Below are 18,446 nucleotides of genomic sequence, written 5' to 3' on the forward strand. Positions count from 1 at the left end.
CTGTAGGACCTAATTCATCCTCCTCTGACCAACACTCCTGCTTGTATTTCTGGCACATGGTACCTCCGGAACCTGCTAATATCCAATGTCCACTTATTCGCTTATCTATTTATTTTTAACTTTGTGCTGTGGAAATTTTCAAAAGTAGAGAAAACAGCAGGTAAGACACTCATGTGCCATCAACTGGCTTTCACTTTTCATCACCAATTTTGGTTCACCTTTTATAATGTGAATTAAATACAATTTTTATCTGTAGCTATATTAATGTCTATTTAAAAGAAAGGATATTACCTTTTATGATTATATTGCTGTTATTGTAAAAAATTAATGACAATTCCTTAATATTTAATTATCATTTAGCCCCAGCGAGACCTCAGATTCATTGATCCTACCCCTGTTTCCCTGCCTCTCACATCTGTGACACCATCTCTCCTCTCTTTATCAAGTTTAAATCCCAGGATCAATCATCTTAGCTATTGCACATTGTATGTACGTGCGTGTTAGTCACTCAGTCATGTCCAACTCTTTGCGACCCCATGGACTGCAGCCCACGAGGCTCTTCTGTCCATGGGATTTTCCAGGCAAGGATGCTGGAGTGGGTTGCCATTTCCTTCTCCAGGGGATCTTCCCAACCCAGGGATTGAACCTGGGTCTCCTGCACTACAGGCAGATTCTTTACCATCTGAGCTACAAGGGAAACCCCCTACATTACACATCTTCTATCTCCTTCATCATTAATTTTCACTCTTCACTGGAGCATTTCAGTTGACTATGTGCTACATGACTGCTCCCCTCTTCACAACCACATTGGCTGGTCTCATTTTAATGACTTGATGGGTTCTTAATGCTGCCCTGCAGTTACACTATCTTCATGCCCTATTGCCTTTCCTATCATCTTAGATGACTATTTATGCCCCTTTCCTCATACGCTTACATGTCTTCCATAACCCAGGGTCTTCCCATCTCACAAAGAAAATGGTAGCATTCAGAGAACATCATACCCCCCGCCACCACAAGCACCACACCTGCCTTCCCACCACCACCTTCTACCTGGCTTCTGCCTTGGTAGTACAGTGATCTTTTACTGGCCTTTATTCCCTGTACTCTGATGATTTTACCCCTATAGCCTGTATTTTATTGCCTACTCTAAGACTTTCCTCCAGGAACCCCCAATTCCCCATACCACCTCCAACTATCTCTTGCATCATTAATTTTCACTCTTCACTGGAGCATTTCACTAGCACATAGACCTGCTGTTACTTCTCTCACCTTAAAGTAAAAAATACAACTTCCATTGACCCAGCTTAACTCGCTGCTACCGCTCCGATTTTCTGCTTCTTGTCGTAGCCAGAGTACTCAAAAAGAGTTACCTGTACGTGCTATTTCCAGTGTCTGTCCAGTCAAGCTCTCTTAAAACAGTCCCTAGAAAGCTTTTGATCTCACTGTTCCACTAAAACTACACTGTGAAGTCATCAATAACCTGTATATTACTAAATCCGATGAATAATTAATCCCTGTGTTACCTGTCCTTACGGCATGATAGCACACCCCTGAGGACACCCTTCTTGTTAACACCTTGTCTTGACGTGCCTCTCAGGATACCCCCTTTGCTTAGCCTTCCTTTGCTGCCCTACCCCTTGTCCTAGACCACCTAATTTACTCACCTCGTCTCCCTTGTTGACTTGGATTTAATCATCATATCTACCCCATGACACCCAGCTGACAGTTCTGCCCTAGACCTCCCTACGCAGCATTCCCCTTGAATATCCAGGTCCCTTGACGTTTTAATCTTTTAACTAAACATTACTCCAGCTGTACCCTCCCCTATGTCAGTTGATGACAACTTCGTCCTTGAGGTTAAAGAGCCCCACAATCTTAGAGTCATGCTCTTTTCCCCTCATTCTCTCTCATCCCACATTCAGCCCATACAGAAGTCCTTGGAGCTCAAAGCACCCCGTGTTGACTGTTTCTGCTCATCACTGGAGGTGACGGCTCCCAGTACCGTTCTGGTCCGGGCCACTGTAACCTCCCACTGGAATCGCTCCGGTGGTTCTAACTGGCCTCCCTGTTTCCACCCTGCCTCCTAGCCTTACCATCTGTTCTTAACACAGAGGCCAGAGCAATCTTTTTCGAACATAAATGAGACCATATTATTGCCTCAATAAAAAGTTTCAACAGCTGACATTTTATTTAGGAAAAAACACGGAAAGCTTTGTAACGTCTTCAAGGCTTTCTGATAAGTTTTTCCATTTCTTGTTTTATTTCCCACCCTTGCTGTTCCTTAAACCTGAGGTAGGACCTTTGCACCGTGGGGTCCCCCTGCTTGAGATACAGTCTGTCAGGATATCCACCGTAAGGGCCTTTTCAAAGGACATTCTCTCAGAGACGCCACAGACCCCCACTTCTCCATTTCCAGGAACTCGTGACCTTCCTCATCCTGCTCTAATTTTTCCCCAGTAAACATTATCTTAAGCTTATCATGTAATTTCCCTCTTCGATGCATTGTTTATGGCCTCTTTCCCCACTTTGTAAGCTTGGCAAAGGGCAGGGATTCTGTCCTTTGCATCTGGCATGTAGTGGGTGGTCAGTTGAATGACTTCAGCATCATTTCATTCCCCTTGCTTCTCAGAGTCAGTAGTGGTTCTGTTTTCAACTGTTAACTTGGACTCTCTCCATTTTGGGGGCCTGCTCCTTTAGGATATTTCTCTCTCCATTTACCTTTTTAATCATCTGTTTTTGTTCATTTTTTTTCTTTTACTTGTTCTGTCTGCTCTGCTAATTTTAGGCATATGTATTTAATTTTCTGGTCTTCAGTTCTCCTTATACCTTTCTTATCTTTGGTCCTTTCTCAGCTATATTTCTATTTCTAGAAGATCTTTTTTTTCTGTCCCTGTTCACTAAGACTTTTATTCCTAACAACTAGTTCCAGAAATCTTGCTTTCCCCTGGAAATATTTCCCATGAGAAACATTAGCACTAATTTCCACCCTCCACCTAACTGCCCCCTCCATCCACCCTGCAGACAACCTCAATCACCAAGATTCACATCTGCCCTTCACTCAACATTCTACAGAAATGCAGATTCCCTTTGACTTAAAGCTAGTATGAAATTATTTAATGTGATAAATCTGTATATAGTTTATTTTCAATATACATTTAGCTATTTTCTATTTTATCCACTTTTTTTCTGAAAGCAAGTGCTTTCTTGGTCTTTCTCTATTGGGTATCTAACATTGTTTCCTATTCATATCTTTAACAGGTCATTGCCTTAGCGATGGATATATTTACAGACGTGGACATTTTCAAAGAAATCGTGGAAGCATCAACTCGAGGAATATCTGTGTACATTCTGCTTGATGAGTCCAAGTTTAGTCATTTCCTGAGTATGACCGAGAAACAGGGCTGTCACATTCAGCGTCTCAGAGTAAGAACTCTGTACTTTGTTTTCTTTTCTTCAGGTGCTCTTTCTCAGTCAAATGAGAGGCACAGTGAGCTGTGTCACTCCAGGTGCACACCATATATTGAAGGTGGCGACCACAGACGGGTCCCCTTGTCCTTTTCAGATTACGACTTCATCATCTTCATGATGGTTTTATAGGGTGCTTTCCTTGATGGTGGGGCACTTAAGCTCCTGAGTTAACTTTGCTGTCAGTCATAATTAATGTTTCCATTTTACATGGGCAACCTTGAAACAACTGACTTGAGTGATTCTTTCATTCAGCAGATGTTTCTTGTCACAATCATTTCAGTGATGTCTGAGTCATCAAGATGAAGGCGAATTTTCATCGTGTTTTGTTGTCATGCTACTATAACCTGAAAGAAGCTCTTGCAGTAGGACCCTAAGAGATTTATAAAACCATCATGTATAAATGATTTCAATTATATTACAATGCATGATTTAAGTGACTATTTTCTTTGAGTGCTTTCTTTTCAGGTTTTGTTTTAAAATGTACTTCTCTATCTTTATTGTTGTTATATGTTTAACAAAATTGTTACCTGTGTACTTTTTTGATTAAAAAGTTTTTATATTAATATATTTTACTTTTCAAAATATCCCCACTCTAACCATAATATTTACTATATTTTTACATTCAATTCTAGAATATTCGAGTGCGGACAGTAAAAGGTCAAGATTATCTTTCCAAAACAGGGGCAAAATTTCATGGAAAAATGGAACAGAAATTTTTGCTGGTTGACTGCCAGAAAGTTATGTTTGGTTCCTACAGGTAAGGTCATTGTATTTACACTCTAGTATTATCAATCATTTATAGAATTTATGAGTTTCAAGCTTTAATGTAATCTGCTTAGTTATTTCTTAAAAGTAAAAGAAGAATCCTTGCATGGAAAACTTGGAGAGACTTGCGTTTCAGTTCTGGCTGAAAGAATATTAAGTCATCAGCAAGTCACATAACTTACTTGGGCTTTAAACTCTTCCTCCCCCAAATGAGGGAATTGAATAATATCTCAGGTTCCCTAAAGATTTATAATGCTTAAGGTGTTTTTGTTCCTTATGAAAACAGTATGAAGCATAATAATTGTTCATATAAATAGAAGCTGTATCACTTGGAAGAACCTGCTTAATGGGTTGCTCTTATTATTTTAGTATTATTGAGACCCTGATGATTATTATGCTGTAATCACAGTGTTACTGAAAACTCACTGAAGAGTCTGACTGTTTAAATGCTATGGTGGGTGGGTTTTCCATCCCCCGGTCTACTCCTTGGCATCTTTCTATACTACCACTGGAGGAATACATCCATTTCTGTTCTAACTTAGCCTTTACGTTTCATTCCCAGTCCTTACAATGTATCTGCAAGGCACTTGTTTTTATCTACATTTTATAAATGATGAAACTGAAGTTCTAGAAGGTTCAGTGGCTTGTCTAAAAACATCACAGCTAAGGACCAAAAGGCAGTTCAGGTCTGGCAACCAAGTCCAGGTCTGGCTGGCTCTAGAGTAAAGTGCTGCCTTGAAACTCCCTTATAAATTTCAGACATAGATCTTGAATGGGTCACACAGTAAGGTCATAACAATAGGCAGATAAAAATGCCAACAAACACCTGAACTCCTGGGTCAGCAGAGCACAGTAGACTCACTACTAAAGGCTGTGGGAAAAATTCAGGAGAGCTGTGGATGTCAACAGGATGAGGAAAGGGAAAAGTTTGCCTCTTGTCTTAAGAACTGAAAAGTCCAGAAAAAGGAGGCAGCGCATTGAAAGGAATGGCCATGGCAAGTTACTTTGGTTGCGTGTTAATTTCTTCCTCTGTAAAAGCAGCATAATCCTAGAACCTATCTTGTGTCATGAGAATTAAATGTGTTAATGCATCAAAAAACCCCCAAAGTCAGCTATTATTCTAGGCATGTTTTAACTGTTAATATTTGCTCAGGGATCCTCTAGTGAAAATCCTCTTTGCAGCTTTAAAGGAAAATGTGTTAAGAGCAGTGCTTGAAGTTAATGAATTATTGCAAAGACTCATTATTTGTGTATCTATTTGTTCAGACCCACTTGGTTTTAGAGGGGTTTTAATTGAAAATTTTAATTAAAATGAGCATTCACTTGACTTATAGAATGGTGTTTACTAGTTAATCTCATCCTAATGAGTGCTTTCTATTTTTATTATTAACTTGACTTTGGAGATTATCTTCAGCAATAACTTCATGTCAGCTTCGTCTTACTATTAATAGGTGATATCTTTTGAGATGACTATAACTGAGCTACTTTAAAACTGGTGTTGGGAAGAACAAACAAATAGCTACAGAAACTCTTTAGCTTCTCATCTACATCATAAGACAGAAGCAAAACTTAAGTTACTATTTGTGGAAATGAATATGGACTTGTAGGACCACAGATTATTAAAATTCATCAAAACTATTATCTAACAACTCTTCTCTCTATTATTTCATGTTAATTTCAAATAGACTTCTTTAAAAAAATGATTTTTTTTAAAGGGCTTGTAGCACTTGCCTTTTTTTTTTTTGCCTAATCATTATGGATTTTTCTTATCATCAGCAAATATGAGGTCAGGATCTAGTGGAACAGTTATGAACTGGTTTTTGTGGAAACTGGTTAAAAATGAACACCCTTTTGGGTAGAAACAGCTTTCAAGTCTCTGTTCTGGTATTGCCATTGTTTTCCTTGTAGGCAAATTCCGAATGCCTCCTTTATGACGTTGCTGTTTTTACTGGAGTATAGTTGCTTCACAGTGTTGCATGAGTTTCTACTGTACAGCAGAATAAATCAGCCATACAGAGACATGTATCCCCTCTTCCTCAGATTTCCTTCCCATTGAGGTCACCACAGGGCACTGAGTAGAGTTCCCTGTGCTCTACAGTCAGTTCTCATTAGCTATCTATTTTATACATACCTTAATTCATATTTCTTTGCCATAAAGTGTCTTTATATGCTAGGCTCCCAGCATTTCTAGAGAGGTCTGGCGTCTATACTCCCAGGTCACACGCTGTGATAGCTCACACATCGTGAGGACAGGGTTATCAGGAAGACACAGCAGTCTGGCTGCATCATGATACCAACAATGGTGACATAAAACACACAAGCTTTTCTTGACAGTGTATATCGTACATTGTGTATTGCATGTATACAGTGTATATTGTAATGTGTATTGTACATGGACAATGTATGGAAATCAAATCTTGAATTGGATACCCTCATTTGAAATTGTCATAGTAAAACCTGGAAGATACTTAGTATTGTCTACAGGTTTGACTGAGAGAGAATTTTGTAAGTTTTTTTTTTTTTTTTTCATCTTGTGATCTCTTTGCTTTGTTTTCAAGATTTCCTCCACGAGTTTAAAGATTTTATTTTGCTGTGGACCATTTTTAGAGTCTGTTGAGTTGGTTACTGTATTGCTTCTGTTTTTTGGCCATGAGGCATGTGGAATCTTACTTCCCTGACCAGGGATCAAAACCTCACCCCTTGAATTGGGAAGGTGAAATCTTAACCACTGGACTGTCAGAGAAGACTCCATCAGTCTGTTCTATAGCTTCTTACTTCAACTAAGTATAATTTGCTTTCTGTGTTCAGCCAAAACATGACCACTCTTGTTCCCTTTCTTTTTCCATGTTTCTCCTTTCCCCAAAATGGTTTTCCCACTTTTCATATCTGAAATTCCTGGCTTCTAATTTCAAAATACTGCCAATCTCTTACTGTCTCTGGGGATATCCTCCTATTTGAAAGCTGATCATTCATGCCTTTGCTTGCTGTTTTTAGCAAATTTTATATTCATATCTACAGTTGGATTGAAAATTCCTGTAACAATTCACTTTTATACCATTTCTTGTAAGTCATCCTGGTTGTCACACATCTGTACATAAAAAGTACCTTGACGTACTCTGCTCATACCATGCATTTAGTAAGCACACTAGAGAAAATTGAACATATCAGAATAAGATTTTTAAGTTGCACACTGCTGCTTATGATATTTTATATATTTTATTGTTCTGTACATTCTTTTAATATTTCCATCTGCCTTTGTTACTGTCTTCCCTGTATAAGCAGTATGCTCCTTTCATATTACCCCTCCATTATATCATGTCCATTTTTTTGAGGCCTAGCATATTACAATGGCTTTTTCAGCTCAGTGTTGCTGTATGTTACATTATCAAGATTTTCTAAAATAAGATTTAAAATTACATATGAAACTTCAAGACAAGTGTCACGTCTAAACTCTGGGAAAGAGACTTAGAAATTCCACAAAGTACAATAAAGGCATTTTTGTACATAAAAGCAATTGTATTCTACAAGCAGAGATCTTAATTGGCATTCTAACTAGCTTGGTTTGTGAGTACTGAATTTACTGTGGACACTGAGTGAATTGAAGGATGCCTTTAGTGGCTGAGGCTGCTGCCACAAATCCTATGTCTGTTTCCAACTTCTAGCACCCTAAACTCCATGTACTCTTAAGACACAGAGATGAAATATGTGCATTAGCACAGACTGTCTTGCATCCCGACATGTTATGACCATAAGGAATTGTAATAATTATACTGTCCTTATTCTCATTCTGGCTGGGAGGAAACTAATCTCCAAGTTCATGTGGAATAGTTGGCTTGGAAGAGGCCAGTTTTCTCAACTTTTCCTCCAATACCAGCTTGCCTGCACCTGACCACGATGCTGCATATAAAGTAGAATACCATATTTTGCTCCATAAAATCTTAGTAGGCAGAGATGTAAAATGTACACTCAGCTTTCCTTGTACTTCTCAAAATTATGGATGGATTCAAAGCCAGGACTTGAGTTGCTTTGTTATTTAAAATATGAATACAGGAGTGAGGAGACATATTGCAAAGATATAATGACTGAAGCTCTAAATTATGGTAATTAAAGAAAACAGAAATACTCGTTGTCAATATTAAATGACACATCTTAGTAGAGCTAAGGATTGTCAACACAGTTAACATTTGCCAATTTTGCTTTTTTTTTTTTTTCTCTCCAGCTACATGTGGTCATTTGAAAAAGCACATCTCAGCATGGTTCAGATAATCACAGGACAGCTTGTTGAGTCTTTCGACGAGGAGTTTAGAACTCTCTACGCCAGGTCCTGTGTCCCCAGCTCTTTTGCCCCAGAAGAGTCAGTCAGGGTGAACCACGGCAAAGCCCTCTGGGAGAACGGCACTTACCAGCGCTCCGTGTCTTCCTTAGCTTCTGTTTCCAGCCAAAGAAACCTTTTTGGCAGACAAGACAACATTCATAAACTAGATTCTAGCTACTTCAAAAACAGAGGGATGTATACTCGCAATGAACATGACAAATTCAACTTAAGAAATCATGCCTACAAACCTCACTTTGTTCCCAACTTTAATGGTCCAATCCGTCAGCCTCAGCACAGTCAGTTAAATGAAAATTGGAAGAGGCACAGTTATGCCGGGGAACAGCCAGAATCGACGCCATACTTGCTGCTCAACAGGGCTCTGAATCGGAATGTTAATGCTCCTGGGAACTGGAAAAGGCCTTCAGACAGTCTCAGCGTGGCATCGTCATCCCGGGGCGGCTACGGAGGCCACCAGCACACACCTGCCCAGAGTTTTGCTGACCGCCTTGCCCAGAGGAAGACGACCAATCTTCCAGAAAGGAATTCCAACGTGCGGAGGTCTTTTAACGGGACAGATAATCATATTCGCTTCTTGCAACAACGCATGCCAACCCTTGAACATACCACAAAGTCATTTTTGCGTAACTGGAGAATTGAGTCCTACTTAAATGACCATTCGGAAGCTGCCCCTGATTCCAACGGATCTGCTCCCGCCGACAGGTTTGAGGGCTATGAGGGACATGAGAATTTGAAAGCCAGCGCCCTGTACACTCACTCACGGCTTCGTTCCTCTCTCGTGTTTAAACCCACTTTACCTGAGCAGCAGGAGGTCAACAGTTGTACAACTGATTCCTCAAATTCAACTGTCGTTGGTTCCCAGGGAAGTGACACACCTAAAAAGATCCCAGACACCCCAACAGGCGCACAGCTTATGACAGACAAACCCTCAGAGGAGTCAACACCCAAGCTCTCAATGCAGCCAGAGGCACCAAAAATGCATACCTTACAGGTTCCTGAAAGCCACCCACCAGCTTTAAACTCAACTACAAATGGCCCTACGGAGTCAAACAACTATGTGTATACAACCTTGTGTGCAAACAAGCAGACAGAAAACCTAAAGAATCAGAAAAATGAGAATCTGCTTAAAAGGCGCAGTTTCCCATTCTTTGACCATTCAAAAGCCCATATGGATCATGGAAACAGTAAGCATTATGTGTATAGCACACTTACCAGGAATCCAGTGAGACAACCAGAAAAGCCTAAAGAGGATTTGTTAAAAAGTTCTAAAAGCATGCACAATGTGACCCATGGTGTGCAAGGGGAGGAGGAGAGGGAAGAGGAGGTTCCCAAGGGAGATCCTCCAAGTGGCACTGCTACCAAGTCAATTTCCATGGCTGCGTTGCTGGATGTGAATAAAGAGGAGCCCAACAAAGAAGTCACTTCCAAGAAAGAAGTGAAGGGTTCCCCAAATTTTTTGAAAAAGGGATCTCAGAAGTTAAGGTCATTGCTTAGCCTTGCCCCAGAAAAGAAAGACAATCTATCCAAAAACAAAGCACCTGCCTTTTACAGAATGTGTAGTAGTTCTGACACCTTAATTTCTGAGGCTGAAGAGAATCAAAAACAAAAAAAATCAGAACCCAGAAATGATTCATCCCCTAGGAGAAAGCATTCCTCTTCATCCAACTCTCCAGGCAGCATCCACAAGAGTAAGGAAGATGTGGCAGTGCATTCACCCCAGAGGATACGTTCTCCATCCAACGAAAGTAACAAAACCATAGCTTCTTCAGGTCCAGCTGAAAGCAAGTTCTCAGAAAGAGCAGGAGATGCCTCTGCCCCCAGATTCAACACCGAGCAGATCCAGTACCGAGATTCAAAGGAGATTAAAGCAGTTGTTGTTCCTGAAAGAAAACCAACTTCTTCTCCAAGATCAAAGCCCAATGATGAGCTTCTGAGAACTCATTCAGTTGATCGGCGTGTTTACAGTCGTTTTGAGCCATTTTGTAAGATTGAAAGCTCTATTCAGCCAACAAGCAACGTGCCAAATAGCAGTACACACCGCCCAGAAGTGAAATCCTCAACTATGGGCAATAGTTATGGCAGGTCCAGCCCAATGCTTAATTATAACACTGGTGTTTACCACTCATTTCAGCCAAATGAAAACAAATTTCGAGGATTTATGCAGAAGTTTGGAAACTTCATACACAAAAATAAATGAGCTACTATAATTACAAATAGACTTTAAAATATAAAATCAATGTGGCTGTAAATATTTGTCCAAAGAACATTATGGAATGTTAGCATGGAAAAATTAGCATATTTTTATAATATGCTAATAGATTTCTATGGGGGCAGAATTTGAGGTATGATGTATGTGTTTACCAACTCACATATGTACAGTATTGTTCTGTGTGATAAAATTAGTTGTGCTTAATTACACTACAGATGGAATGTCTATAAATACATGATTTTTAAATGGTAAAACAAATGTAATGAAATTGTTTTCTTCAGACTGAAGATCTGTTTGTCTTAAATGGAAGCTTTAGTGGAGAGGTGGTGTATGGATTTTAGCCATTCATTGCAAACTCTTTCCTTATTAAAAATGATCATGACACTGTCAGCAGTCTTTTATACTATGTCTTTGTGGGGTTTTCATATCTTCAAATTATGAGAAAATAGGGCAAAGCATTTGTCATTTTCAATTACTTTTCAATTCTACAGGATAACTTGTATTTTATTAATGTTTTATTAATTTTTCTGTGAAACTGGTAGGGCAATAATAGTACAATTTAAACTATATAGCTCAGCACATTTTATATCTGAAGTATTTGCAAAGTATTGGCCTCAGCTATTTCAAATTAATCATAGAAATTTATTTTCAGAATGTGCTTATTTCCACTTTGGACCAAGGGAAACTGTTGCCACCCTGCTGAACTTTTATAGTCATTCTTTCCTTCAAACTTATAGAAAGCCAGAAGGAATTTGGAAAACCTAAATTATTCCCCTCCTTTTTCTAATATGAAGAAGACTTTAAAACTGTAACCTTCCACATAAATTTTTATCTTGGATTAGTATGAGAGTGCTTAGGTGTTTTGCTTGCAAAACTCTTTGCTTGCAAAACCCTTTGCTCTTTATTATACTATGCCAAATACACTCTAACTGCATAGTGTTTCCTTGAGAGTACCCTGATGACAATGAAAAGTGCTGCATGGCCTGGTTTTTCCATGACCTTGGGGCCTGATTGAAACTTTTAAATCTTTCTATATTTTAGTTTGATGATGATATGTAGTTCATAAGATCCCCTTTTGCCTTTCTTAGAGTAATGAAATAAAAGTTCCATATTCATTACAGAGACGGTATAACTTGTTTGTTTTTTTTTTTTTTCATTCACAAAGAGCAGAATTCAAGAAACAATGCATTATTTGAGAGTGGAAAGTGTTTCTATGACACATTTTTTTTTGGGGGGGGGGGGGGGACAGGTACGGCTGTGCAGCAAGGTGTGCAGGATCTTAGTTCCCTGACCAGGGATTGAGCCTGCAGCCCCTGACATGGAAGTATGGCATCTTAACCACTAGAGTGCCAGGGAAGTCCCATAAGTTAAGTGTTGGTCACTCAGTCGTGTCTGGCTCTTTGCGACCCCATGGACTGTAGTCCCCAGGTTCCTCTGTCCATGGAATTCTCCAGGCAGGAATATTGGTGTGGGGAGCCATTCTCTTCTTTAGAGGGTCTTCCCCATCCAGAGGTTGAACCTGGGTTTTTTGCATTGCCAGCAGATGCTTTACCATCTGAGCCTCCAGGGAAGTCCCACATGACACTTTAAATTGTTTTACACCTTCTAAGTTGCTATATGGGACAACATGTTTTAAAAATTCAAAATTCAGTCAAATATTAAAAGCTACATCATTACTAAGTAAAATAATGTTAAATAATGTCATTAACATAATTTTCCATAGTATTTTAAAACCATGATAAGAACATGACAAGAAAACAAAGGATAGCAGGAGCAGAAACCCAGCATTCACAGATGAGGCCCTGAGCTAGGATCTGAAGTCCTCAGAGCAATATTTTATGGGCACCATTTTCCTCATATGATAATTGCGACACTGTGACTCAGAGAGCTAATGTCCCAAACCACATCACCAATAAGCCCTGATACTAAAGTGTCTACAACATTCTGTCACATGTTACTTCCCAAATATATTCAACACCTGCTTCACCCAAACTGTTGAGAATTAAATGAGAGAACGTTTACATTTCCTGACTCAACAGCAATCAACTACGAAAGGTTTAGTTGAACAAGCATATGCCGAGCTTAAAACTCTCTTAGTAGGTGAGGCTGCTCTCTGAACATAGCCTAGGAGTCCATTTTTAATTGCTACGCAACATGTTGACCTCCTTCCAGTTTTTTTGAGGAAGAGAAAAGGAACTGGACGTGAACTTGCCCCTAAAATGATTTTGCTCTAGAGAAGGTTAGGAGCTAGGCAATGAATAGAATGCAAAGTTAAGTATATTGTCTCATTACATATTCACAGTCATCCTGTGAAGTTAATGCCTCCTTTTTGCACATGAGAAAACTAAGCCTCAGAGAAGTGTAACTTTTCAAGAGCTCAACTCTCTTATCGGTAGACGCAGAGTCGGACATGACGAGCGACTGAACTGTACTGAACTGAGGGTTTGAGTACAAAAGCCTGTATTTTTAATACTATACCCACATCATAACTTGTTGGCTTCTACTCCACTCTGCTTGAGGAAACTTCTTTGAAAGTAGTTGTCTTTCTCCTTAGCCATCTCTTTAAGGGTTGCAAAAATAAACAAGTAACTACAGCAGGGACATTTGATATACACAAATCCAGAGTATGGTACTCAATTTCACATCATTCATAAAAGTTGGTTTTAAAACTCCCTTAGAACATAGGGAATTTCCAACTGCTATAACATGAGTATCTATCTGTTTGTTTTGGAAAGCTGAGTGTAATAGACTGGAAAATTTGCACACTTCCTAATAATTCAACAGTATACAAATAACACATTAAGAGTGAATAGTCATTTTTCACAGGAAAAGTATTCAAGTATATTTACCAGAAAAAAATTGATTTTTCAAATAGCCTTTGGAATATGTATTTCTTTATTATCAAATAAGGAATTCAGTTGCAGTTGCAATAAAAAAAATGTTTTTAATTATTTGTGTGTTAAGTTTTAGAGCCATCTGACAATTGTGTGATCTATTAGATTTGATGTTTAATGAGTGAGATTTTTCATTTTGTTCTTAGAAAAATTTGCTTTTGTGATTCTGGACCGTAGTCATTTATGGATTTATCAAAAAGCAGAACCCAGGGTTAACCAAGCCAATTTGGCTTTAATATTATCCATTCTTTCTTATTGTTAGATGGGCCTTCTTTCAGAGCTAAGGGCTAATGAGCTGTCGTTAGGCAGCTCTGAAATTAGAAGTCCTGAAATATACAGCAATGCAACTGAAATTGTATAAAGCTGAAATTACATAAAGACGAGAGTTTTAATCATGCTTAATTACATGCAAAAGCCTGTTCTTTTTTTCCACAGCAGTTGCCATCATTTCTGGAAACAGGGAGAGCTTTTAAGTAGTTGCTGAGTTCCCCTTCTCACTGATGGATTAGGAAGCACAGGGCTTCATTCCACTCACCTGTGAGGTAGCGTGGGCTTTTTCACAGCAGATTCACTTCCCTCTCTGCCTTTTATCTTGGACTATTCTCCTTCTATTTTTTTCCTCCACAAATATCTGTATGTCAGCCTCTGTATATGCTAACTTTCCAAAGTTTCTGAAGCTGAGGAACTCCCAGGGTTAAGACAAAGCAAGCACATAATGCTTCAGATAATTTACTCAGGGTTTTGAGTTTTCAACAGACACACCCAGGCTTCATGGATGTAGTCATTTCAAGTAATATGTTTCCTTTTTCGCCCCGTTATTGGTGGGAAGATAATGTCCCTTGGATGTACTTTCATATTAAAGTTCCCCATGTTATTATTGGTGGGAAGATAATGTCGCTTGGATGTACTTTCATATTAAAGTTTGGTGAGACAATTTTTGCTGTCTACATAATGTAAAAGTTTGTAAGCAGAAACTCAAGAAATTAGGTATGATTTCAAAGTAATTCTTGGCAGATAGTTTCAGAGCAGTTTAAGTGCCTTTGTCCTGAATACCCTGGTATTCCCCTGTTTCAGGGATTGGGGCTGGCCATAATTCTGACACAGTGTGTTGAGGTCTGGGTTTATTTTAACATCTACTTTTGTGGAAGCAGATATCTTATTTAATTGAGATGTGCTCCAAATAATTTTGCTGTACTTAACTTTACTCAAGATTTTCTAGTTATTCAAATACTATTCCACAGATATTTTTCTTTTATGAATATCTGTTGATTCTTAATGTGCCTTAAAGCTAAGGGATTAAAGTAGAATCATTATTTCATATAATGTGTGACTTATATGTGATGCTGGTTAAAAAAATTTTTTATCATAAAATTCATTTTGGTTCTAGAATATTTAAAAAGAAAAAAGTAAAATTATAAACCAAAGAGAGTCAACTTTTTATATACCTACAATGTTAGTAAATATTCTTCCAAATTTTGTTGTTAGATCTCATAAATGAATATTAAATAATTTTGTACAAAATCAATATATTGTATGTTGTTTATTTTTATCTTCATACCATGTATTTCACCACTGACCCTGATGTTTTTTGCTTAGTTATTACATCATGAATTTAGATTTTTACATATTTCAAAATATTTCTCCATTAATTTTGGAATTATTCATAAACATTATTTTTTATTAACTACTATATTTCATATAATAATTTATCCAGATTTGATATTTAGTGATGATACTCTACCCTTAACAGTGGTACTAAGTTGTTCTTTATTGAATACACTTATTTGATCAGTTAAAATAGGTTTGAAGCTTGGAATAAAGTGTCACTATGTGGGAAATGATAGTATAAAAAGTAGTTTGGTGCAACCCATAGTATTCAATTTTATCACTAAGCTGAATGCTGCAGTAGAAAAAGTATTTATTTTTTGTAGATGACGCCACCCCAGGAGGCCTATCTTGCACCATAGAAAATAAGTTTGAAAATAACCTAGGTAAGTGAGAAAGTATTTAGAAATACAGAATGACTTTACATTTTTAAAAATGAGAAAAATATTATGTTTAACAAATATAAGTTAAATGGTGAGTTTGATGCCTGGAGCCTCTGTAAATCAGGGCATTTCTTTGTGGTTGCAAAGCTAAAGAAAATGAGAATGTAATGCTAAAGAGACCAGTACAACAAGGGGAGTACAGATGTTTCCACACGGAGTGGAGTATAGGGAAGAATGTATGTTCAGGAGGATTCTCTTTGTATACTAGGGTCAAGCTTGAATAAAGGATATGAGTCACCTGAAACAAGAGATGTTTCTGTTCAAATGCACAAGTCCACCTCAGAGATACTGAGAGTTCAGTTCCAGACCACCACAATAAAAGGAAAATACAGTAAAGTGAGTCACAAGAGTTTTTAAATTTCCCAGTGTGTATAAAATTTATGGCTTCCTAGGGGGCACAATGGTAAAGAATCCACTTGCCAGTGCAGAAGACCCAAGAGATGTGGGTTCGATCCCTGGGTTGGGAAGATCCCCTCGAGTTGGAAATGGCAATCCACTCCACTATTTATATTTTTGCCTGAAAAATTCCGTGGACAGAAGAGACTGGTGGGCTACACAGTCCATGGGGTTGCAAAGAGGCGAACACGGCTGAGCACAGCCCAGCAGCAGCAGCATGAAGGTTTTGTTTACATTATACTTTAGTATATGTATGTATCTTAATTCAAAACACTCTTTACTACTAAAAGATGCTAAACATCATCTGAGCCTGAAGTGAGTCATAATCTTTTTGCTGGTGGATGATCTTGCCTCAATGGCTACAGACTGATCAGGGTTGCTGAAGACTGGGGTGACAATTTCTTAAAATAAGACAACAGTGATGTTTGCCACATCAAATGCCTCTTCACTTGAACACCTAAAGACCATTGTAGGGTTATTATTTGGCCTAATATCAATATTGTTGTGGATCAGGGAATGGGAAGGTCTGAGGAGAGGGAGAGAGATAGGGGAGCAGCTGGTCAGAGGAGAGTCAGAACACACACATTTATTGTTCTCAGTTCACCATCTTATATGCACATGGTTCCCAGAACCTCAAAACAGTTACAATAGCATCATCAAAGATCACAGATCACCGTAACAAATACACTAATAATGAAAAAATGATAAATGATAATAATTACCAAAATATGGAGATACAAAGAGAGCAAATGGTATTGGAAAAATTCCGAGTGACTTCCTTACTACAGCTTTGTCACAAAGCTTTCAGTTTAAAGAAGGAAAGAAAAAAGTAGTATCTGAGAAGAGCAATCAAAGAAAAAATGAGGTCTGCCTGCTCTGAGTCAGGGAAACAATTTTATGATACCATGAATTGTCCTTCCTAGGTTGCCTTAGCTTTATCCATGGCCTACCTTAACCTTCATCTGTTTAGACCAATTCTAGAAAAATTGTCTAGGGCAGACTTTGTGACAAAAATCATGTGTCAAATTTAGAGCAATATCAAGAAGCTACGATGCGTAAAAGGCTGGGAGCCTTACAAGGAGGTTAATACCTAGTATGGAATACAGAAAACTCTTAGAGGGAATATTGAACAGGGTGAGACTAACATATGAAAAATTATTCCATTGTGTAAAACAGTGTTTGCTATTACTACTACCAAACCAAATAAATTTAGTAGTCCATAATTCCATTTTAAAAAATTAATAGAATAGGAGATACTAGAATAAAAAGGATCAATGCCTTACAAATAATAAGAACAATGTTTGATGTCACTTTAATAGTTCACAATTATGGAACCTTTGGTCATGATGGAAAAAGTATTTTTTAACTTACTGAGAGAATTTCAAGCATGCACACCTGGACAGGTATTTTAATGAATGCTCATCATTCATCACCTGTCCTGAACACTCATCAACTCATGGATAAATGTGCCTCTTCCATACTCTATCTCACCATTTCATATTATTCTGAAGTCTTATCACATGTCACAGCTGTGTTTTCATTATGTATCCCTAAAATTTAAAGATTTTTCAAAATGTAAATGCAATAACTTTATTAATTATTTCTTAATATTATCAAAGATCTGAAATGTGTTTCTATGTGTCATTCATGATCACTATCTGCATTACACTTAGAAGAAGTTGTGCCCCTGACACTACAAATTGTGATTTGTCTCAGTATTAGACAGTGGGAAATCTGTGACATCATTCCTGAATTCGTTTTTGAGGGAGAGGTGAAGGAGAATTTTCTGGGATGCTTTAAATATGGAGCCAACTTTTCCTTCATTCTAAAAATAAAAAGAGAAGAGATAACGTTATCTTTCCAGATTTTTCATCCTCCCTAAAATGTGTTATCTCTTCAACAATTTTGTCTACCCTACTCTAATATCACTAACATTTATAGGAATTATTAGGGACACACACTGCCCTGGATTCACGTATGTATTTACTCACTGAAATTACATGTCTATTCCTTGCTTGATACCTGTGGTGTACACATGATCCCCTCTTTTTGCCAGCACAATTAAGTGAGAAAAGAGTCATAAGTAAACAATCAACATCCCATGTGAGAAGCCACAGTGGGGACTCTGTACGCCAGGAAGATAAAGTGGAGGAGCTACTCTAAGCAGAGAAAACGAATATACAGAGAAAGAAATGTAAAAAGGCATGGCATTTTTTCTAAAACAATGGAGAAGTTTGTGTGGTTTGGTCTTGGTGTTTATGGGTGTGAAAATAAAGAGCAGTAATTGTCAGAAGAGAAGCTTTAGAGCCAAATTATAAGGCATCCTATGTGCC

At 38.1% G+C, this 18,446-nt stretch overlaps 1 protein-coding gene across 1 annotated transcript in view; it reads left to right on the forward strand.

Moving 5' to 3' along the window:
- Positions 1-10,763, forward strand: part of FAM83B (family with sequence similarity 83 member B) — a 78,496-nt gene extending 67,733 nt beyond the window's left edge. Inside the window, exons 2-4 of the mRNA XM_052649719.1 lie at positions 3,259-3,423; positions 4,101-4,225; positions 8,453-10,763. Of these exons, the coding sequence (XP_052505679.1) occupies positions 3,259-3,423; positions 4,101-4,225; positions 8,453-10,763 (2,601 nt within the window). The remainder of the gene's footprint in view (positions 1-3,258; positions 3,424-4,100; positions 4,226-8,452) is intronic.
- The last annotated feature ends 7,683 nt before the right edge of the window (positions 10,764-18,446 follow it).

This window comes from Budorcas taxicolor, chromosome 11, assembly GCF_023091745.1.
Source record: "Budorcas taxicolor isolate Tak-1 chromosome 11, Takin1.1, whole genome shotgun sequence".
Lineage (NCBI taxonomy): Eukaryota > Metazoa > Chordata > Mammalia > Artiodactyla > Bovidae > Budorcas > Budorcas taxicolor.